At 38.0% G+C, this 23,918-nt stretch overlaps 1 protein-coding gene across 1 annotated transcript in view; it reads right to left on the bottom strand.

The window, feature by feature from the left end:
• MTM1 (myotubularin 1) overlaps positions 1 to 23,918 on the bottom strand; it is a 102,697-nt gene that overhangs the window by 66,162 nt on the left and 12,617 nt on the right. Inside the window, exons 2-4 of the mRNA XM_081115187.1 lie at positions 12,550 to 12,621; positions 9,563 to 9,635; positions 7,754 to 7,848 (exon numbers count right to left, since the gene is read on the bottom strand). Coding sequence (XP_080971313.1) covers positions 7,754 to 7,848; positions 9,563 to 9,635; positions 12,550 to 12,612 — 231 coding nt within the window. The 5' untranslated portion in view covers positions 12,613 to 12,621. The remainder of the gene's footprint in view (positions 1 to 7,753; positions 7,849 to 9,562; positions 9,636 to 12,549; positions 12,622 to 23,918) is intronic.

Below are 23,918 nucleotides of genomic sequence, written 5' to 3'. Positions count from 1 at the left end.
ACGAGAATTCAATTCCAGATTAAAATAATTACCAAAGCAGTGATGAGACCCTTTTCTAAGGCCTAAAATGCCTGAACTGGTAGTGGAAATAATTAAATCCACAATATAATCTTCAACAGCAGGGCTCAATAGCCCCCAGAGTCTCAAGTTTAGAGAATGGTAAATTGGGATGGTATGGTGACAAGGGACAAGGGACATAAGGTATTAGCAGTAATTGTTTTAAACTGAAAACACCATTATTTTTGCAGCAGCAATATAGGATGATTTAAGACTGAAGTTTAAAAGAATACCTAGCGTGTGGATGCTATGTTCCCACCGATGTTCTTACCTACAGATATATTAGGATGTTTTATTATTCTAGTTTTTTTTTACATTATTTCACCTCCTTTAAAAAAAAAAGAGGTACCAAATCCACTAGACAGAATGACATAAAAAAGAACAATCTTGAAAACTTTCCAATGTATTTTCCTGAAAAGATAAATACTACAGGAATCCTCTTTGTTCATGCTTATAATGACTTGGTTGGGCCTTCCCTCTGGAAAACATACAGGTCTGGCTTTGAAATTCCCACAATGGAAGGTAAACTTTGCCTCCCTTCTGGGTGGTATCCAAGACTTACAGCTAAAATTTCAGCCAATTAGAGAGGTCATGGAACCTAAATGCAGCCACACTTGTTAGATGCCCAGGTTTTGGGTGGCATGATAGCTAACACCTGTCCAAAGCTCATTTCAGAACCAGATATTTTTGAGAGAATCTGATGGACATGCAGGGTATACAGCCATCTCAATTCTCCAAGTCCTGTCTCTCCACTGGTAAAACATCAAAAAGCAAAGTAAACAGATCTATTCTTCTGGTCCACACAGAAATACCTTTACTGAATAAAAATTAATGTGTGTTCTGTCTTTATAGAGGGTCTTGCATGGTGTCTAAGAATCTTTGGGTGATACTCTGCCTGAAGAATCACTATGTTCCTATCTTTTAGAGGAAATCCTAACAACAAATTTGTCCTTGAATTTGATCCAGGAAGAGGTATTATTTCTGAGTTATCAACTGAAAATGAAACCATATATATACACACACACTAATAAAAGAGAAAGATGCAAATTGACCGTACCTTCATGACAACCGCCAGCCAATCAGGAGCCAACAAAGATGGCGGGTTAATTTGCATACACAGGCGCCGAGTGGCTAGGGGTGAGGCAGGACACAGGCATTCCGCACCACCCCAGCTCCTCCGGGCCTCTGGGCAGCGTGGGAAGGAGGAAAGGTGGCTCTGGGCCTGAAAGAAGGCAGAAAGGTGGCTCCAGGCCGGAGCAAAGGTGGAAAGGTGGCTCTGGCCAAGTGAAGGCGGTGCCGACAGCCAGGGGAAGGAAGGCCCATTATTGCACAAATCTTCGTGCATCAGGCCTCTAGTGTGTGTGTGTGTGTGTGTGTGCGTGTGTGTGTGTGTATTCTATATATATATATATATATATATATATATATATATATATATATATATATATATGGCACTTATCTCATCAGCAGTCCTAATCCTAGAACCAAATTATACTGCCAAGGGTTAGCAACTACTTATTTGGAAGGCTTAAAAGCTTCCACTCCTTTAGCTTTCTTCACATCCCCTATATTCCATTCTATTTTTTAAAAGAAGTGTGTGGAATGACCAGGAGTGAGAGATACCAACCTTGAGATGGTGATTACCTTTGAAGTAAAGGGAAGATGGGAATTCTTCAGCTAGGTGTTGGATCCACAGATGGTTATGTTATCCTTTATAAACTTTGTTAAATATTTCAAAATAATTTTGCAAAATGTGTGGTGGTGGTGGTGGTGAATGATGTTCTAGGTGGAGAATATGTCCTGAAGGAAAATGCAGAGGGGAGAAAGCATAGGGTTTGTTTAGGGAACAAGCTTGATCCACAGTGTGTGGTGGAGCTGAATGATAACTAGAGCTGGAATATAGAGGGTAGAGGAGAAGGGGTGACAATGAGGCTGCATCCACATTACATGGAGAACAACATCAGATGTTTATTTCAAGAAGGGAAGTCAGATTACAGCACGTATGATAGATTAGAGAGATGAGTTGTGGGAGGGGGGGGGGAGTTGCAGAGGACTGTAAGTACCTGGGCTAAAGAATCAGAAATGAGGAAGGAAAGGAGCCAATGAGAACTTCTGAGCAAAGGAATGATAAGGTTGTGAGAATGTCTTAGGGAGCTAGCAAGAATATAGTAGGAGAAGTTACTGCAATGGCCTGGGAGATAGGTGCTGGTGATAAGACCCTGGACTAGGGTGGGAAAACAGGACTAGAAAGAACTGGGAAAATGTGATGAAGACTGCAGAGGAGAAGGCAGGAGGGGATTAGAGATATGATTCTAGGGTGACTAGAAGAAAAGTAACACCATCAAGAAAAACATAATGCCAAAAGAAGGAACTGGGAAGGGAGAAAGAGCTGAAGAATTTTGGTTCGGCCATATATCTGGGCTACCAGGTGGAAAGTAAAGAAATTTCCAGCAAGCAGTAAGAAATGAGAAACTGGGGTCAGAAGAAAGGTCAGCACTAGAAAATAAAGTCAAGGGCTAGGGAGGGAGTGTCTAGGGCAGTGATGGAGAACCTATGACATGTGTGTCAGAGGTGACACGCGAACTCATTTTTCTGGTTGATTTTTCTTTGTTAAATGGCATTTAAATATATAAAATAAATATCAAAAATGTAAATCTTTGTTTTACTATGGTTGCAAATATAAAAAAAATTTCTATATGTGACACGGCACCAGAGTTAAGTTAGGGTTTTTCAAAATGCTGACACGCCGAGCTCAAAAGGTTTGCCATCACTGGTCTAGGGGATGGGCTGGGTAACCTCTGCTTTACCTGTCAGCTGTTGTCAGATGGGATGAGAGTGTGTGGGAAAAGTCTTGGTAAATTCAAGAGCTTTGCTAACATATGGTGTTATCTGTAGAGAAGTGACTGGAGCCAGGGAGTAGATGAAGCCAAGGGGCAAAGAATGAATAGAGAGAAGTGTACTGAGGATTGGGAGTTGGCAAATCTTCCATGGGGAGGTAGAAAGTGGAGCAAGAGAGACCGATCAGACTCACATCATCACAAAATCTGTTCTGCCTCCTAAAGGACACTCTCCATAGTCTCTGTTCATTCTTTTTTTAAAAAAAAATATTCTTTTTTGATTTCAGAGAGGGAGAGAGAGACAGAAACATCAATGATGAGAGATAATCATCAATCAGCTGCCTCCTGCATGCCCCTGCTCAACCACTGAGCCATACTAGTTGGGCTGTACTCATTCTTTATCTTTAACATTTCACACCATGCTCTACTCCTTACTTCTTGAGATTTTTCTTTTCTACTGACTTTCACCAAAGCCTTCTGTCAGATTTTCTACTGCCTCTTCTTTCTCTTCTCCAGTGGTTCTTCTCTCCCCATCATGGAAAAATGTTCATGTCCCCTAGGGTTCTCTCCTCAGCCCACATCTCTTTGAGAGTAATCTTGTGGTTGTACATGATTTTTCCCAATAATGATATGCTAATAACTTTGGGAACCTTAGAGTCATGTTTCCTCCTGCTTCCAAGTCACTTCCACCTGGTTGTTATACTGCTGTAAGTCCACACATTCAGACTTATTTTCCCTGGGGTTTGTCTCCAACACATTCCTTCTCCTATAATGTCCATTTTGATGACTGGGAGCAGCCCCAATCATTCAAGCCAAAAAATCACAGGAATCATTCTCAACTCGAATATTTTCTTCATGTCTCTAATGGCCATGCAAATCCTGAATCTCTCAAGACTGTCCTCTCCTTTTTATTACAACTAGGGCTGTATTAGGCTCTAATTGCTTACCTGGAAAACAAAAATAACTCCCTTCCTCCAGTCTCTCTCTCCCTAATATATCATACATGCTGCAACCTGACTCCTCTTCCTGAAATACACATTTGATATGTCATTCTTTATATAACATGCATATAGCTTCATTGCCTCCCATTCTCCACTCCTCCCTCTACCCCCTATATTCCAGCTCCAATAGATCACTCAGCCATTTCCACTGTATATGGTATTTTTTTCATATTGTTATACATGTGATATGAAAACTCTCTACCTGATATGTTCCCCCCACTTTCCCTTCTGTCCAGGAAATTGATACCATTCTTCAAGACTTGGTTCAAATATTACCTCCTCTGTAAAGCATTCTATGACTCATCACACAGTTAATCATCCTCTCCCTTGTAACCTCATAGCATTATACAACCACTGCAGACTTTGCCATGTTATACCACAATTACTCATCTCCACATTATTCACCTGGCATGATGTTAGATTCACCACAGGACTCAATGAAAGTTTCTGGAATAAAGATATGAACACATAAATAAGCAAAGAGTCCATTTGTCTTTCTCATCCTCTGTAGCACCTGAATTCAAAGTGTTCCTAGAAGGGAATCTAGAAGCACCCTTCCCATGGTAGTCTACACAGTGGTCAGCAAACTGCGGCTCTTTGGCCCCTTGAGTGTGGCTCTTTCACAAAATACCGACTTCTGCGCATGGGCCACGAAGTTTCAATTGCACTGTACGTGCGCGCCTGCACGTGGTATTCTGTGGAAGAGCCACACTCAAGGGGCCAAAGAGCAGCATGTGGCTCATGAGCCGCAGTTTTCCAACCACTGGACTACCAGATTACAAAGTATTACATGCCTGAAGTGGCCCCTCCTGGAGTCACAAGATCAACACCAAACCAAATTACTGAGCATCCTCAAGATCAAAAGGTGGCTATGGATCTTTGAGATGCAGTCAAATTATAGTGATGAGGCCTGTTCCCTCACGAATTCACTCACTGAATCCACTTTTACTGAGCACCTACTGTCTACTGGACACTGTACTAGCTAGGCACAAAGGGCCAAAATGACTCACGATTACTTACAACCACAGACAAAGCAGCATATAAGTAAATCAGAATTCCTTTATTTAGCACACCCTGATTGAGTACCTTCATGTGCCAGTCTCTGTCCTATGTGCTGAGGATAGACAAGAATTCCTGTCCTCAAAGAACAAGATAAAGCAGAGAAATATATAAAATAGGAGATAGTGGCAGGTGCTCAGGAGAAACAAATAAACATGGAAGGGAGAGAGGAAGTTTTGGGATGGGTATTGCAAGTTTAGATAGAGTGGCTAGGGAAGGTTTCATAACAAGTGTTAACATACAGTTATGAGAAAAAGGGCTCTGGAGACACAAAGAGGGAGTGATAATCTTCACAGGAAATTGAAGAAGGTTTCGGAGAGGACATGATTTTGAGGTGGGTTCTGAAGGATGAATAGTGGCTTCTGAAAGGGCATTCAGGTATAGTGAAAACAGCACATGCAAGGGTACAGAGGCATGAAAGGGCTTCTCAGGCTGGGAAAAGGGAAGAAAGAGGCTTTGTGTAGTTTGAGAACAGTATGGGAGATGTGGTAAGAGCCAAGACAAGAGAAGTTAGGAGGATTTTTATGCCATATAAAGGAGAGTGGATTTTATTCTATGGGCAGTAGGGTGCCAACAAAGGTTTTGGAACTGAGAAGTAAGTTGATCAGCCTAGGTCTAAGGAGGATCACTCTAGAGGCATCATGCAGGCCAGAATGGTGGGGGAAGACCATGAAGGAGGGCCACCATGACAATCTAAGGAAATGACTGCTGTGCTTGGATAGCTGACTCGGAGTCAGACTGCACTTCCACTGCAGTGCTTACATACCTGAAACAAACAGGTGTCCACTTCAAAATGCCAGTGAGATGACAGCTCTTTGTCAAACAAAAAATTCATATTTTGCAACAGAACCCACAATTAATGCTGGTTTTTTTTAATGCTTTTTTTTTTTATAACTTTAAGAAACATTATGATGACTGTTTTTGGGCTTCTATATAACCACGTAAGTGGCTTTCTTTATATGATGTTTTCTGGTATTATCTGCTTGCTTTTATACCGTGACTAAATGTTGTGTCCAATCAGTTAAAATGTTTATTTAAAACTTAGTGGAAGAAGAAAAAAGTTAGAAGTCAGTGTCAAATGGGCATTTTATTCACCCATTCAGCACTAATCCCCACCTTCTAGAGTGCCATATGAAAAAAAATAAATAAATACAGCTTGCTGAGTGTTTTCCCAATTATAAAAGGACTATATGCTTCTTCCAAGTGGAAGGGGAAAAAACAAAGCATGCCTAATTCCATCCACTCTCCAAATACCCCAAGTACTAAAACTTTTGGTGTATTTCCTCTGGCTTCTTTTCTGCAGGTAGCTTTTGTTTGTTTTACATCATTAAGAACACACAATATTCACAATCTTGTCTTAGCACCAGTTTCAGTAATTTTTCCAGTGCATCATTAATGACAGCATAAAATGGAATCAGGCATATGTGTGGCTCAAGCCAAAAGTCTCAGAGGTGAAGGCATTATAACACTTGCATTAATTCTAAATTTTTGATGCATCTCCCCTATATTAGCATAAAATATTTTAATCTGTCCCAGTGTGACCTTGGGAGCTGTACTGAATGAGTCTAATCCGTACTTCACAGAAGCCACTTCATACATTCCAAGGTAGCTCTGTCATGTTTCCCTTTGTCTTCTTTTCTTCACATGAAAGATCAACACTTATTTCGATCATTGCTCATATTGCAGCACCTTTACTAGCCTGGTTCCCTTTGTCTGAACCATCCATCTCTAGTTTGTCAATGTCCCTCTTAAAATATGGCATCAGGATTTGAACACAAGACTTCAGATGGGACTACCATCTCATTTTGTCTCGTCGTTATTATACTTTTCTTAATTCACCCTATAGATCTATTAAGTTTTTAATCAATCATGTACAATTACTGGGTCAAATAAGAATGGGCTGCTGTTGAAACAAATCTCTTCCATCTTTATTGATACAACTGTAAATGTTATTTATGGTAAAGCGAGATTCCCCCAACAGTCTCACTGTCTCCTGTGTAAAAGCTGCTGTTGGGCTCTCTTCCATGTACCCTGGACCTATTTACTCCCCCTTGGTCCATCTCATCAAAGTAAAGCTGTCCCTTCAGGCCAGCCTGGGCAATGGCGACCCACCACGTCTACTAATAGGTCCTTCTGTGATAATCACAGAGGCTATTCACTCCTTCTTTCTCTTCTGGAGCATACTGTCTCCATCTCATCTTCCCACTAGTGGAACATTACTTAAAATGTTGTGGTAAACATTTCGTGGCTCTAGAATGAAAAGGTAGAGTGGCATTAAGCCACACCATAGCCAGCCTAGTTCTAAACTGCTACCTGATGCTCTGTAATCGAACACTTGAAAAGTTCTACAGAGGTGGGCCTATATAAGGGATTCACATCAGTATCCTCTTCTGTGATGTTTTAAAAATTACAACTGTGCTTGGACCGAAGAGCTACATGTTCTGATGTAATAAATCTAGGACATTGTAGTGTTTTTAAGCTCCACAGGTGAATTTTCTCTGTGCTTCTTCTAAAGAACCACTGTTCTATACCTACCTAACTTCTCCAAACTAGCAAATGGGTACAGTTATTAACCCCTCCCCACTACTATGAGAGACAAAACTTATTTTTAACTCTATTCCTACATATATAGGTGTTAGTGTAAAATAAGCTTTGCATAAGCCAAACATTAAGAGTTGAGAAGCAAATGTATCCCCCATGTTAATCTGAGCCACAGTCAATTTTGCAAGGTAGAAGAGAAACAGTTTAGCATTATCTTTAACAGTTAGGGTCATCTTTACGGTCTTAGATTCTACTTACCGTTTCCAAACTTCTTAAATAAAGACGATAATTTGTGATGTAAACTCTTCCCTTAATGGGGCCATTGAAAGGACATATGTAAATAACTTCTTTGTCTATTAAGATAAAAAAAGTACCCTAAAATAATGGAAATATATACCAAGATATACAACAAATGGCACTAATTTAATATAAACTATTTGGCTAAGAATAACTACAATAAAAATTACTGAAAAGTTTGAAAGCAAGCATTGGCAATGTTTCTACATTACCATGCTTGGTCCAGTGAGGCCGTTAGGGAACGAGTGGGGCCACACGTCACCTCTAGGCACTAGTGGTGCTTCTCTGAGCTTGCCCACCATGTTGTCACTACCTGGGGCAAGGGGATAACAGCTGGAGAGCAGAAGTGAATGAGGATACTGATGCTGCTACTCTCAAGAAGTTATAAAGGTAACTGCTGAGCTATTTCAACCAGAGCGTTGCAATTCTGTAGGACAGTCTCATGGACTAACCACCAGATAGGGTTTGAGGTTTGCCAACCTCTAATTATACAAACATAGTGATGTTTTTAATAAATGAATGTCAGCAGTAGAGATGTTTCAATAGTCTACTCTTTCTCTTTTAATAGTCCAGATGAGAGTTTAGCTAGATACATCTCAAACATTTAAATGATATAAAACAGATGGCCAAGAGAATAGTACAATTTTGGTAGAATCAAAGATAAGAAGAAACTAAATTAGGAGAGTTAATTTATTATAAAAATGTATCTTTCTCTTATCTTTCAAGGATGTGTTAATGGCTTTTAATTTTTTAAAACAAACTTGAAATCCCTTTCTCCTCAGGTGCTAAATGAAAAATACCCGTAAGGCTACCTCATGCTAATTCAGTTACTACACACCAATTAAGGTTTTGGCACTGATACAGAGCACCAAAACTTCATGTGTGAAAATCACCAAAAGTAAGCTATCCTCTTTGCTCTTATCCAGAAATTGGAATTCTTGCAAGTCAGTGGACATGAAATAGTTTCTCCTGATGCATGGTTAACAAATTCACAAAGGCATCATATCTATGACCTTAATCTAATTAGCACCATCCATTTAAACTAAACAACCAAGATCTTAATCAATAAAGCAAAAGGTTCCCTGAAACAATGCTAACTATATTATCACCAAATATATGGGAATCTGAGAGGGAGTCGACCCTAATGTAAAATGTGAAAGGCTATAATATCAGCCCTTGGCTTAGAAGCTGTCAGATGTGTCTGTATTCTTAAACCAGAATAATCTGGTTCTTCCACAGTAGATACCTTCCTCTTAATATAAATTTATCATGAAAAAAATAAGTCAATGATAAAATTATGACATCAATATTACTAACTTCAGTTATCTGGCAAATGAAAGCTATTTTAAACCATTATGGTTTCCTATATTTCAAAGAAGAGAATACTGAGATTTTAAGCCTTTAACTTGATCATTTTAAAGCATATCATAAACTAGAAAACCTTAATATCATTTTGTCCTTATAACCGCAAGCCATGAGAGCTTATCACTCCAATAAGTAACTTTCAAGAGATAACCCACATTTTCCCCCCAAAATAATTACGTCTTTGATACAGAGAAAAGTATATCATTATCCTGGAGAGCACAAAGCTCTTGAAAGAACTCTTTGATCAAGAAACTAATGCACAGAGTTCTCTCCATATTAAGACTTTTAAACAAAGCTAGCTTATTTGTCTAAATTTGACTTCCAAGAGCATGAGGAATAGAAGTCACCTGATCCTGCTGGACCTCTCACCAATTTATGCAAATCCTAACTTCACAGGATCCTTACCAGTAATGCGAATTTCTCCTGGAAGTCGAGGAACAGCCTCACTGAGATCCCGATTGACTCCATCCCTAGAAGTCTGTAAATGAAACAGTGGCATCAGAAGTAATCACATTACACTTGCACAGGTTTTCAAGCAACCTGAAAAACAACTGACCAGAAATATACTTTATAAAGGAAAAAAAAATCAGAGAAATATTTATCATTATAGAATACTGGAACAGAAAATTTAAACTAAAACATACCCTCAACATTCATTAGCAGTGATAACTTTTAGTCTGCAAATAATATTAGCATGCTTTTAACTAATATTAATTTTAAACACCCCTTCCAAGCACTTCACCATTAACAGCATTAAGAAAAATGACAAAAAGTAAATATTAAATGTCTTCTATAGATACATGTATACTGTGACAGTTTTTTTCCCCTATTAAATATTTAGTCATTTACCTTTTTTGTTAAGAGTAGAAATGAAAACTTCTTTCAATGGGGCCTTACCTGAGCCACAGTAATCACACTCTTCTTACAATGCCAGAAAATAACCTTTATTACATATTGGGTTTCTTATTTTACTAAGATCCTTCCTCACTTAGGTAACTTGATAAGAGGAAAGGGATCTGTCATTGAACTTTGGAGCTGACAAGAGGCTTAGGTACCATCTACACAAATACTTGCCATGTCTCTAGGCCTCCTGGCTTCAGAGTTATTTCCAGCTCTGTGCCTTATTCAATGGCCAAAGCAGCTCCCTCAGGGAGGCAAGTAGTAACCACTGAAACCCAGAGGGAAGTTCTAAGTGTAATGTGATATAATTGGCCATTGTGACCCAGATGCCTGGTTAGGTGTCTCTCAATCTATTCAACTGCCATAGTGGATTCATAGCAATGATGGGCTGGCTATGTCCACTTTAGGGCATATGAGGCACATCGTTAAAATCTGTTTGAGCAAAAGGTTTTTTTCAGCATTACTTTTCATTCATTTTTTTCTAGTTGTTTTCCAAAATGTCACACTGTAATCATCTCATGTGTGAAGTTAGTTAATACTTCCCTCAAAGGGGTTTTGTGAATGTATTAAGTGAAACGAAATTCATAAGCACACTTTTGTGAATTATCAAGGGCTATGTAAAGTATTATCAAATGAGAGAAATGCGAATTGTGTATTTAGGTAATATATAAGCTATCAAAGAAGGGTGCTTTCCTGAATTTTTAATGGTTATATCTTTTTTATTCAGGCACAAAATAAAAATTCTTAGCCAATTTTCAGTATGTTTTAGTGCTTGCAAGCTAAGCATTTTTAACTAGGAGGACAAGACAAGTTGTCCCCAGCCAGGAATGCCTTCCTCAATAAGGAGCAAAATCACACACCTTATATAAATTAGACTGGAAATAAATTACCATCATCCTTTAACACCACCTCTCACTAACTAAAAACAAGGATAATGAGCAAATTTAATATTCAGTATGCCTTTGAAATACCACAGTTCTGGGTCAGAAGAAAGCATAACTCAAGCACAAAATAAGGAAAACAAATGTTTGATTAACACAGGATAACATGAAATTAGCATAGGATATACTTTATTTTAATGTTATACCTTATTGGAGTTATTTTTTAAAAAAATATATTTTTATTGATTTCATAGAGGAAGGGACAGGGAGAGAGAGAGAGATAGAAACATCAATGATGAGAATCATTGCTCAGCTGCCTCCTGCACGCCCCCTACTGGGGATTGAGCTGGTAATCCGGAATTGAACCTGGGACCCTTTAGTCCCCAGGTTGATGCTCTATCCACTGAGCCAAACCAGCTAGGACTACTTTTGTGTTTAGAACTGATTCGTTACTAAACACAAACATTACATTACTAAAATACAATAAAAATTTATGTAATCTTGGTGAGTAAAGGGTCCTTATAAACATGATACCAAAAGCAGAAAATATAAAATAAAAGCTTGGTAGATGTGTTTACATAAAAACTTTAAACCTGCGACTTTCAAAATAAAAATAAAATATTATAATATACTTAGACAAAATGTTGTAAATATAATTAAAAGGTTGACAATAAACTAGGTGAAAAAGGTGAAGGGGAATAAGATGTACAAACTTCCAGTTATAAAATAAGTCAGCCAAAGAGATCTAGTGTACAGTTCAGGGAATATAGTCAACAAAAACAAAAATTAAAAATTAGGACAAAGACTTGTAATGTATATTATAAAGAGTTGGTTATAATATATAAAGAACACTTATAAATCAATAGAAAAAGTCCCCCAAACATTCCAAAGGCAATTAGGCAAAGCACGTGAACAGTCACTTCACAAAATAAATACAAATAAACAAAAAACACATTTTCTTATTTTTTAAAAGACCAACCTCGTTAGTAATCAGGGAAATACAAATTAAAAGACATCAGTTTGCTCCCTTCTGATTGCATCCCCCTACATGGCTATTAGGAGTGTAAATTATCCTTTGCGGTGGATAATCAAGAATATGTATCAAAAGCCTTAAAGGGCCATGAATAAAGCTTATTTTAAATTGATCCCTTACTTCCAATTTATGTTCCAAAATCTTCCTCTAGTTATATAATTTTCTCCTCAATACTTTAAACCATTTTCTGTTAATGTATTTATTTCAGTCATGCAACTATTTTATCATCATAATTAGAAAATAATGCCAATATTTAGGAGGGTTTTCCAATATCTCTTTCAGAAAACTTTCAGGGGAGAGGGACTGCCTATAACACAAATGTAATATTCACAACACAGAGAATCTAAAAAATGAAGTTACATGAAAGGATTTACAAACTAAACTCAAATAAAACATATAAGGTAGCCTGTTTTTTTTCTAGAACAAGGTGGGATAATAAATAAAACCACATGTACTGAAGTATTTACATTATGTGAACGAATAATGTAATTAATAATTCAATAAATTTAAAATGACTGCCTAATATGAAAAGAGAAATGCAGAGAAAGAGATGGGATAAATCTGAAAACATGACTTACCCTCTTAATAGACTCATTTTCCAAGGAGCGTGAATTATATTTAGAAGTTGGTGCAGAAGCCATACTGGAACTCTACCAAGAAAGACAACATTCAATATCAATGAAATTGTATGCAATTTCAGACATATGTAACAAATGTTGGGGGTCCATCTGGGTCATAGCTGTATCCTGCTATTTAAATATTGTAATTGAGAACCAACAGTACTACACTTTACAGTCCCTATTTCCATTGTAGTCTCCAGTGGAAATGACACACACAAAGGACTAAGCACAGTACCAGTCAAGGACAGAGCTCTGGGAAAGGTGCAGGGCACTATGGAAGAACAGGAAAGGGCAGCTACCTATGTATGCATGTGGGAGCCCAGAGGAAGATAGCACACATATTCCTGGATTTTTTTATTCATTGCACTCATAGTCATCTAAAAGAATTTAATGTTTAGCAACTGTGCAGCAGGCCTCAAATTTCCACATTTCTTAATTTTTAAAGATTACTTAGAGGCAGCAGAGCAATAAAAAGGGTAGACAATTGAACTCACAGTATTTCCCCCTTTAAGAATTCTATTTTTGTCTTAACTGGTTGCTCAGTGGTTAGAGTATTGGCCCAAGGATTATAGGGTTGTGGGTTAGATTCTGGTCAAGGGCATGTACCTCGGTTGCAGGTTCAATCCCCAGCATCGGTTGGGGCCAAGTGCGGGAGACAACCAATCGATGTGTTTCTCTCACATCAATGTTTTTTTCTCTGTCTCTCCCCATCCTTCCACTCTCTTTAAAAATCAATGGGAAAAAATATCCTCAGGCGAGGATTAACAACAACAAAAGAATTCTATTTTCTTAAAATTAAGGCAATTTAAAGTGGCATGAATTTGACAGAAATCAAATTAGTAAGATTTGATTTAATCAGTATTTTCTAAGGAAAGCATACACTTACTTAATTTAAATAATGCATATTCATCACAAGTCAGACATAAATGAAAGCATCATGTCAGAACATATACAACGTTATAATGCAAGATTTACACTTGTGAAGATTATCACAACAGGAATCTAAGTAATGTTTCAGTTATTTTATTAATCAAAGTTAGTGACAGAGAAGTACACTGAAGCTACAGGGAGGTAGACAGCATTCAGTTCAACAAACTGACTGTTGTTATTTGTGGGATCTTTTCCCCAGGCTCATTAAATGAGTAACTACTTACTAACAAAATGCAGCATGGAGAATATCAACACACCTTAGCACAAAAACTAGTGATCTGATAGCTTTTTGGTGCCAATCACTGTCATTAAGTAAGGCCCAAGAGAGATGACAAGATGCAGATAAGCGTAACCATAGGAATGAAGAGTCAGAGAAATGGTCAGGTGAGGACAATCTTATAAGATTAGGACTATCAGCCCCCCATCCTCAGAATTGAGCTCTCTAAGGCAAGGCTGGGGGTCCATCTGGGTCATGGCTGTATCCTGGCACACAGTTGATACTCATAACTATTTAGTGAATGTGCAAAACACACAATAATTGTGAAACATCATGATGGGGTTAGATGGTATATTGGTTCACCAAATCCCTGCACACTGAAACTAGGGAACTACTGCTGAGACATGAAAATGAACAATTAGGGCAAAGTACAACACTTCTTTATAAAAAGGGATACTAAACTTCAAAAACCTGAAACTCATACTAAGATGTGGCACAACCTAAAATTAGAAATAACTTTTTAAAAAGATTAATGAATAATAAACTCTAAAATGAATTAAATTCTGACAGAATATCCTTGAAAAGCTTCTCTAACCTTAAATTCAAATCCCAGCAAAATAACCCTTTATTCTGAGATAGGAGAATGGATGAGATGGACTAGATAGAGCAAGTCAGATATTTTTGCCCTAAAATTATTCTATTGACTAAATAAGATTACATATTTAGGGAATTTCCTTCCGTAACAGATACAAAATTACTTTTTAGTAATCAAATACTATAATATTTAAATCATTTAAAAAGTCAATGTTTTCAAACAAAAGTTAAATTATTACTATCAAGTCAACAGAAGAAATTAAAAATGTTGGGTTATGTAGTCAATTCAGTCTTCACCTTCCTGTTCCTGTTTATAAACCATAAAAGATTAATCTTCCCATTTTCAATACTCATTTAAATTTTTCAACTTAAAATAAACTAAATATAATAGAGGAAAGTCCACATTTTCCCCTTATTTTTAACTACCTTATTGACACAAACTCAAATATTGTACAACTCACCCTCTTCAAGTGTACAATTTAATGGCTTTTAGTATATCCACAGAGTTATGCAACTATAACCGCAGTAAACCTTAGAACATTGTCCTCACCCCAAAGGAGAAATCCCGTACCATTATTAGTCACTCATCACTCCCCATTCTCCCAGCCCCGAAGCTATCACGAATTTGCTTTCTCTACAGATTTGCCCATCCTGGACATTTTATATAAATGAATTCATATAATATGCAGTCTTTATGTCTAAAGCGCTCATTTTAGAGTTATATTAACTGCTACTAAAAGTTAGACCAAGTACAAATCTGAGAAATCCAAGGGCCCAGGTAAGTGGGTCAGTTTTGAGATGAGGTTCGCTATAAAAGCTCATCAGTGAACCTCTTTTTGTTGAATGGTTCCAATTATTCCTGAAATACACAGAAGCTGGAACAGTATGATGCTGGAAAGCATAGATGTTGGAGCTGACTCAATTCAAATTCTGACTCTGCATCTCAGTATTTGACCTTGGGAAGGTTATTTAACTTCTCTGGCCTTAGGTTTTAGAACAGTGCCCGGTATATTTGTTAAACAAATTATTATCATTTTTTTCAATTACAAAAGGGTAATTATTGAATGCCGACACCATAATCTATTCTACAAATTAGTCTTGACCCTATAAATACTAGGAAGAAAGTTAATGACTATCAGGATAATGCATTGCTGGAGTGACCTAGCTATAAAGCTTCTCTTTAAAAAGTACATGAAAATAATGTCTCATTAGGACCAGGGAAAGCAGTATAGTGCTGTGGAAAATGTACTAGATGGACGAGCACAGGCCCTAGGCTTTCTTGAACTTATCAAGCATGGAAAGTTCATCTATACTTTCATCTATAAAATATCTACATTGGTCTAAACACAGTTCAATAATAATTAGAAACTATAGTGAAGTTTACAAAAGTCAGCTACCCTTTTGGTTATAGAGTATTTTGCTCAAAGCCTCTAAAGCTCGTTTTAATCCTTTTTGTTCAAAAAACATTTGAATTGAGGTTACCTTGGCTTTAAAGTGAAAATCGAAATGTAATTCCATATATATATATATATATGCTAATTACAAGATTCTAACCAAAGGTAGACAGACTTCTATCATTTTTTACCCTGAAAAACAACTTTTGTTATGATTTAAGCCCAAACCTCCCTATTATGGAGATGAGCAGGAGAGCCTAGAGAGTGTGTGACAAGGCCCTGACATGAGTTAGTGGCAAGGCTAGCTCTAGCCTAGGTCTCTTGACCAACACTGCAATGTCCTTTCCACCCAGAGAAAAGAGCTTCCAAATGGTCTCTATTTTTAAAAGAAGACAACAACAACATGTTAGATGTGACTGGTCCCAAGTTCAGCAGAAAAGGAGTTTTAGACTAAGAATCATAGTTAAGAAAATAACTCATTTAAGCAAGGAATCTTTGGGGCTGCCAACTCCCTTCAAATAAAGGTGGCATTATATAATAAATCAAAACTTTAAGTCACAACATGGCCTTAATTGTGTTTCTCCTTAAATTCAAGACAAATAACCTCAGTGGTCTCATGGTATTCCCTTGTCTGTCTCCCCCAGTTTCCCACCCTCCTCTCTACCACCTCTCTCTCTGTCTTTGTCTTCTCTCTGCCCCTCTCCAGATCTTCTTCCTACCACTTACCAACTTTCAGATATCTGTTGTTATCCTCTACCTCAACCCATCAGAATACAAACCCCCACCAGAATACAAGCCCCCACCAGAATACATGTCCCCACCAGATGGGGATTCTGGGCTGTTTTATTTACTGCTCCATTTACAACACCTGTAACAGTGACTGGCTGACACCCAGTAGGTACTTGATAGGCATTTGTTAAATGAACGTATGAACTGGGCAATAACTGCTATTTGCCCAATGTTTCATTTAAGGCAGAAATTCATGCAAGCTTAAAAAATGGTAGAACAAATCTTTGCCTAATCAAGGCATGATGGCCCTGGGCAGCAGAATGGCAGCATTAACTTATGCCTTCTTGAGGCAATAGCACTAAAAAGAACTTGAACACTACCATACTACTTCCTAAGAAATAGACATTTCAAATTAAGGCACCCAAACCTCTTCCATCATGCCCTTCTTCCAGACTAAGAAACTATTCTACTCTCCAGTGAATATGAAAAATAGGACTCAACAAAACACCTGCAGCAGACATAAGTATAAACACTTTCAAACAAATGAGGACCATTTTTACCCTCTTGTAAAAATCTAAAAGCAGTAGAACCAGAAAATAAGTTTGACTTCTACTTCACAGAGCCATTGCAAGCAAAATCTAAACTCCAATGGGAGCTCTAGTTTACATGGTCGCCTGATCAATGGGCCTAAATTAGTGGTTTTACTGAACTTTCCATGTAACAACAGAGACAAAAGGCATGCAGGTCTTCTTTTGTTTTTTTGTTTTGTTTGTTTTTTAATCAGTGTGCTTTCTTACCCTGTGTTCACATTTAAATGAAGTTTAAGAATGGTCTTTCTCTGGAGCAGGGTCGCCAACTGGTGGTTCATGGACCACTGGTGGTCTGAGATCCAAAAGGTTGGCGACCGCTGCTCTGGAGGGTCCCTTGAAAGCTAGAGAAACTCTACCCACTCTGAAAATGAACTTCTAAAGCCTACCAGCAAGTGAGAAGTTATGCATAAGTAGCCTCTGAGTTGAGAATTCCAGGTCTTCCCAAAGGAGCTCTCTTTACTTGGAAGTCTGTTTTGAAAAGAAAAGCCAAATACGTAGGGAAGCCCCAATGCTCCCTTTCTTATAAAACAACTTTCTGTTGTTAGCCTAAAACAAAAATCATAAATATTATTAACCTAAACACAATTTCAAAAAATAATCGATATAATGTCCTAACTCCAGTATAAAGGAGAAATAAAAGGATACTGAAGTATAATGAAATAATTTATTTTACAACACATTACACTAAAAACAAAAACACACTCTCCCATTTCCAATGTGGCCTCTAAAGGGAGTATTACCTCTCCCCTATGAGAACTAATAGCAGGAAGTTCTGTACCTGGAGTGCCAGGAAACACAGGATTTAGTAAATCAACTTATTCTGACTTTTGCATTAAAGTTGCTCTGACTGTAGGACACCTAGGAGGCAAGAAAATGAAAAAGATGCCTTGAGATGTCTTCAACCAAACCACTCTCAGCATAAAAGAGAAATGTTCACATCCCAACCATTTTGAGACTAGTACACTATCAATTCAACTTCTACATTAGCCCAACCCTCATGAAAACAAATGATGGTTTGCAAAATTAGAAATTTATTTCATTTCTATACATTTTCCTTTGAACAGGGATTGGTAAACTTTTTCTGTAAAAGGGCACATCTACACTAATAAAAGAGAAACATGCAAATTGGTGTCACTCCGCTACGCCCACCAGCCAATCAGAGTGACTATGCAAATTAACCCAACAAAGATGGCGGTTAATTTACATACACAAGTGGCTCCGACCAGAGTGAAGACTAAAGACTGAAGAGGCTTGGCTTCTCTGCTGCAGCCGGAGAGGAGAAGCCTAGCATCGAGGCTTGGCTTCTCTGCTGCGGCCAGACCAAAGGCCTGGGTCCCGGGTGCCAGAGGAAAACCGGTGCCGGCAGCCAGGGGAAGGAAGGCCTATTGCGCGAATCTTCATGCAATGGGCCTCTAGTCCTATATAATAAAAGGCTAATATGCAAATTGACTGAACAGCAGAACAACTGATTGCTATGATGTGCACTGACCACCAGGGGGGCAGACGCTCAATGCAGGAGCTGCCCTCTGGTGGTCAATGTGCTCCCACAGTGGGAGCGCTACTCAACCAGAAGCCGTGAGCCCAGCAGTGGTGGTGGGAACACCGCGAGTGCAGCAGCAGTGGTGGGAACATCTCATGCCCCTGTGGCAGCACCAAGGATGTCCAACTGACAGCTTCAGCCCACTCCCCATCAGTGGGACATCCCCCAAGGGCTCCCAGACTATAAGAGGGCACAGGCCGGGCTGAGGGAACCCCCTGAGTGCATGAATTTCATACACCGGGCCTCTAGTAGTAAATATTTTAGGTTTTGTGAGCCATAAAGACTCTATTGCAGCTATTGAACACTGTTGTAGCATGAAAGCGGCCATGGGTGATGCAGAAATGATAGAATGTGGCTGTAAGCCAGTAAGACTTTATTTACAAAAACAAGCTGTCACCCTCCGCCTTAAACTATTAAAATACATTATTTCAAAGTGAAATTCCCTCAGCCAAAGCAAATAATAATTGTTATTAACCCCACCATTCACAGCCATAACTTAAAAAATGCGCTATGACCAGCTGTAAAACTGTGCCATGTAGTTGACAAAAGAAGGGGTTTCTGTATTTAGACCAGTTTATGTTTCAAATACCAACTTTGTCACCTGAGTAATAATAATAATAGTCATGTAACCCTGGATAAACTGCAGTTCCCTATGTGTGAAATGGACATGATACTACCTACTGCATGAAGCTGTGATGAGGAACATGCAAAATGCTGGCAGAGCAGATGGCAAAACAGAGGCACAGGTCCCTTCCCCTTACAGGAGATGTTTAGATAAAATCTAAGTCATTCCACAAACTGGCACTAATATATTTGGCTGGATTCTTCATAAAATACATGATGTCTAACACTGCCTAACCATTCTGCATACACATTTTCTAAGATGATCCATATAATTTTGGCAAGGCTCTGAACAGCCTTAAAGCAGTTTATCCTCAAAGCATGCCTATTTCTATTAAAAAAGTATATACTCAAGTCCTAGCCCAGGGAAACTTTCCATGGGATCCCTAACATGGAGACCTTGCCTCATTACCTTCTATTCTAACCCAGGAATCTAGAAATACACTAGAGGCTTCTTAGAGTAAATCTAACTGTATTTATTCTAAAACATACCCTCCTGTCAAAGTAAACTGCTTATTATCCAAGTAGATAATTGCAAAACATATACATCAGAGCTTCTTGATTTGTCTTAGTGACATCAAACCTCAGGGCTAAAAGGGGTTTGATGATTCTTCTTTGGAAATTATGAAATATTAAATAGTATATCATTTAGAAACTCACTCTGAATTATTTTATTTTTTTATTTTTTATTTTTTTTAAAATATATTTTATTGATTTTCTACAGAGAGGAAGGGAGAGGGATAGAGAGTTAGAAACATCGATGAGAGAGAAACACCAACCAGCTGCCTCCTGCACACCCCCCAATGGGGATGTGCCCGCAACCAAGGTACATGCCCTTGACTGGAATCGAACCCGGGACCCTTGAGTCCGCAGGCTGATGCTCTATCCACTGAGCCAAACCGGTTTGGCAAACTCTGAATTATTTTAATACTAATTATTCATTTTAAAGATCACAATATGCTTACTTTTACTTCTTTATATGTTGTAAAGACCACTGGCTAAAAACAACACAATTCAGACCCAGTGGAGAACGTATTTTGAATCATTTTTCCCCATGGATGGTGATGGATTTGAGCTGATCCATTCACTCTATTACTTGGTCTCCTCAGAACAAATGGCATATCTTCAAGACAGCTGAATGGCTTTAGAGGCATAAGCGGTGGCTATGGAACAGAGTAACTTTAGAATGCTTCATAAATTGAAGTTGGTATGCTAAATAAACTATTAGAAAAGTCAACCACCATCAGGTTAACTTTTTCAAATAAAAAGGCTACCTAGCAATGATATTATATACATTTAAACAGGTCTTTAAATTTGCCAATGGATTTTGTAACCATCAGATACCTGCCAGTAAACAGTTTTAAAATAGAAACAAGATCAAGTTCCCCATCCACCTGCCAATTCCCAAATTTATGAACCCAGCTGATCTGCTCCATGACAAAAGTATATTTTGTTTAACTATTTCCCCCTGTTAGACACTGTTCCCAAAAATACAATTTACATTTATAAATAAAAAGTACCTTAAACAAAAGTTAATTGTAAATGTTGATGATAAGAGTAAATATATGCAAACAGTCATAGCTGTAATAGTAATGAAGGTGCCAGTTCAAAACATCTCCTTACTTTCTAAGGACCTTCTCGGACTGAGCATTACTGACAAAGATTCCTCCAGCTGGAATTAGTGGTAGAGGGGGAGGAACAGAAGGGAACTAAAGAGCGGATGTGCAGTTTTTAGAAAAATAAAAAGAAGAGAAAAGGCTGGAGATGATAACCTGCCATTCGGACCAATTCCTCCAGGCACTTTCACTGTGGGGGAGAAGCAGGGTTTTGTTGGCATAGGCTCCTTATTTATCTGCTTCAAGACACAGGAAGATTTTCCTGACACACACACAAACACACATCTCACTTTTCTGTACATTGTACAAATTTCTAATATTTCACTTGTCATGCTATACTCTGTGTATCCATAGATGTTTTGGGTCTTTGTTATATCTGAGCTTCCTAAGGGCAAGGGCTGTTTCACACTGTGGTACCAGCACAGAGCAGTTTGAGCGCTCAGTCAATTAATAAATAAATACAGGATCACCCTCATAAACTTTCATGACTTTGGAGACATCAATCTTTAGCCATTAAAGATTCTCCAGCCTCCCTCTCTAGGGCTGATTTTTTGTGTTTACAACTACTTTGCATATCTGTATAACTTTTCCACATATGTAGTATATACCCCTAAATATTATGTTGAGTTTGAACTTTTATATATAACTGGAATTGTTACACATTCTTCTGCCCCTTGCATTGTTGTGAGAGCCATAAATGTGAATGTGTGGAGTTGTGCTCCACTCATTTTCCCTGCTGCATAGTAGTCCATTGTTCACACTTTGTTAGCCATGCTCTTCTCAGTGGTTATTTGAACTGGTTCCAGGTTTTGCTGTTACAAACAGTGCTGTTATGAACAATCTTGTAAATGCCTCCTACTTCCAGCACACATGTGAGAACTGCATGGGTTTTTGTGCTAGATTTTCCAGTAGCTTTTTCTGATCTTGGAGTAAGTGTGTGTGTGTGTGTGTGTGTGTGTGCACACGCGCACGTGCATTTTCATCCATTAGCCATCTTCTCAATATAACGAGATGGCTAATGGATGAAAATGTAGGCACATCAACCATTTGAGATGAAATGAAAAATAAAAGCCATGGTTGTCAACACTCTAATTCAAGCAGCAAGGGGCAAGGGCGGGGGGAGGCAAAAGAATGGATGGGCACTGTCTGAGTTTCCTAAAGCTACTGTAATAAAGTGCCACAAACTGAAAGCTTACAAAATAAATTTATTCTCTCCCAGTTCTAAAGGCTACAAGCCTGAAATCAGGGTGTCAGCAGGGCCATGCTCCCCGTCAGGCTTAAGGGCAGGGTCCTTCCTGTCTCTTCCAGCTTTTGGTGGTTGCAACCGCAGCATTTCTATCTCTGTGTCGGTCATCACATGGCCTTCTTCTCTGTTTGTCTCTGCATATTGTTCTCCTCTAAAGACACCGGTCATATTTGATTAAGGGTCCATCCTCCTCCAGTATGACCTTAACTAGTTATATCTGCAATGACCCTATTTCCAAATAAGGTCATATTCCAAGGTACTGGGGCATAGGTCTATCAACATATCTTTCTGGAGGACACAATCCAATTCATAACAGAGATAAGAGGTTGGCTACAGAAATTAACAATCTACAAAATGATCAGAACAATTTAGTTTGTCAATCCATCCATAAGCATTCCCTAAATATCTATTAAATTAACCAGCACTGATATATTAATACCACTTCTTAGAAGAAATAATGAAATGATACCAGGCCAATAATTACTGAGACACTCCTCAATCAGCATGAATAATTGTTTAATCTTTTTTCCAAAGAGGTAAAAAAAAAATCAGTTAATAACTATATACTGGGCAACTACTCTGGACCACAATAGGAAATTCTTAAAAAAAATGAGTCAGATCTTCAAGGAGCTAGTAACTGAGTTGGGGAGATAAATAAATGTAAGACAAATTAAGTAGTGATAAAGACAATGAATAGATATAAATTAAATAATAATAAATACAGATTGTACTATACAACTAAGGCAAAATAGAATATCTGGTCATCAATGATTATGGCTTCCATTTATTAATCCTTTATGATGTGCCAGGTAGTGTTTTAAGCACAGATGAACTCATTCAATGCCCCCAACAACCTCATAAGGCAACTACTATTATTACCTTCATATGAAAATACACAACCCCAAGGAACAGGAAGGTTAAAAAACATGTCCACTAAGAACTACCAATGTTAGAATTCAAACACAATCAGTCTGTCACTCTTACCCACTAATTCTCTAATAGATGACCAAGTTAAAAATGGGGATTTAATGCCTTCTGCTTACACAACTGAATAAAAAAACTTTTTAGGATTTCCATCTCTATGTAACAAAATCAGATAGTCATAAAGAAGTCTAGTCTTCATTTTAAAGATAAGTAAACAAATAGTTTACTTTCCCAAAAAAATCCAGGCACTAAACCAGTACATTTCTTCTGGTTTGTCCACTGCAATATTACTTTGTATCACAGAAGAGTTTTTTCAAGCTATATTTTTAAAGGAGGAAAATTTTTATTACTAATAAACAAAAACAGAATAAATTCCCCATGAGGCATAACTATGCTATAATGAGATCTTTGTTAAAATGCCCATCAGCATATATGTAGCTAGATGAGTTATTCTTCAAAGTAGTCCCTTTAGATGGTGTGCACTTATTCCAGCAACACTGTCAACTATTCCCAGTATTCTTCCAATTCTTTTTTTGAAACTGCCTTTAGAGTTTTTAAAACATTAAAATATGTTTTTATTGATTTTAGAGAGGGAGGGAGAGAAAGAGGGAGAGAGAGAGAAAAAAAACATATATGTGAGAGAGAAACATTATTTGGTTGCATCCCGCAGGGACCATGGTCAGGACCGAACTCGCAACCTGGTCATGTACTCTGATGAGGAATCAAACCAGGAACCTTTCGGTGCACAGGACAATGCTCAACCAACTGAGACACACCAGCAAGGGCTGCCTTTACAGTTTAAAGCCAAATAAAACATCTTCTTGTGAATTTTACCATAGCTCAATTAATTTAAAACACAATGCTTACAACAACATGAATGCTCACTCTCTCTATTTAATAGGTGGGCCCCAAAATTATTTCAGCCT

The sequence above is a fragment of the Myotis nattereri genome, assembly GCF_964212035.1.
Source record: "Myotis nattereri genome assembly, chromosome: X".
Taxonomy (NCBI): Eukaryota; Metazoa; Chordata; class Mammalia; order Chiroptera; family Vespertilionidae; genus Myotis; species Myotis nattereri.
The sequence above is the reverse complement of the archived record's forward strand: the minus strand, read 5'-3'. Positions and strand labels throughout refer to the sequence as shown.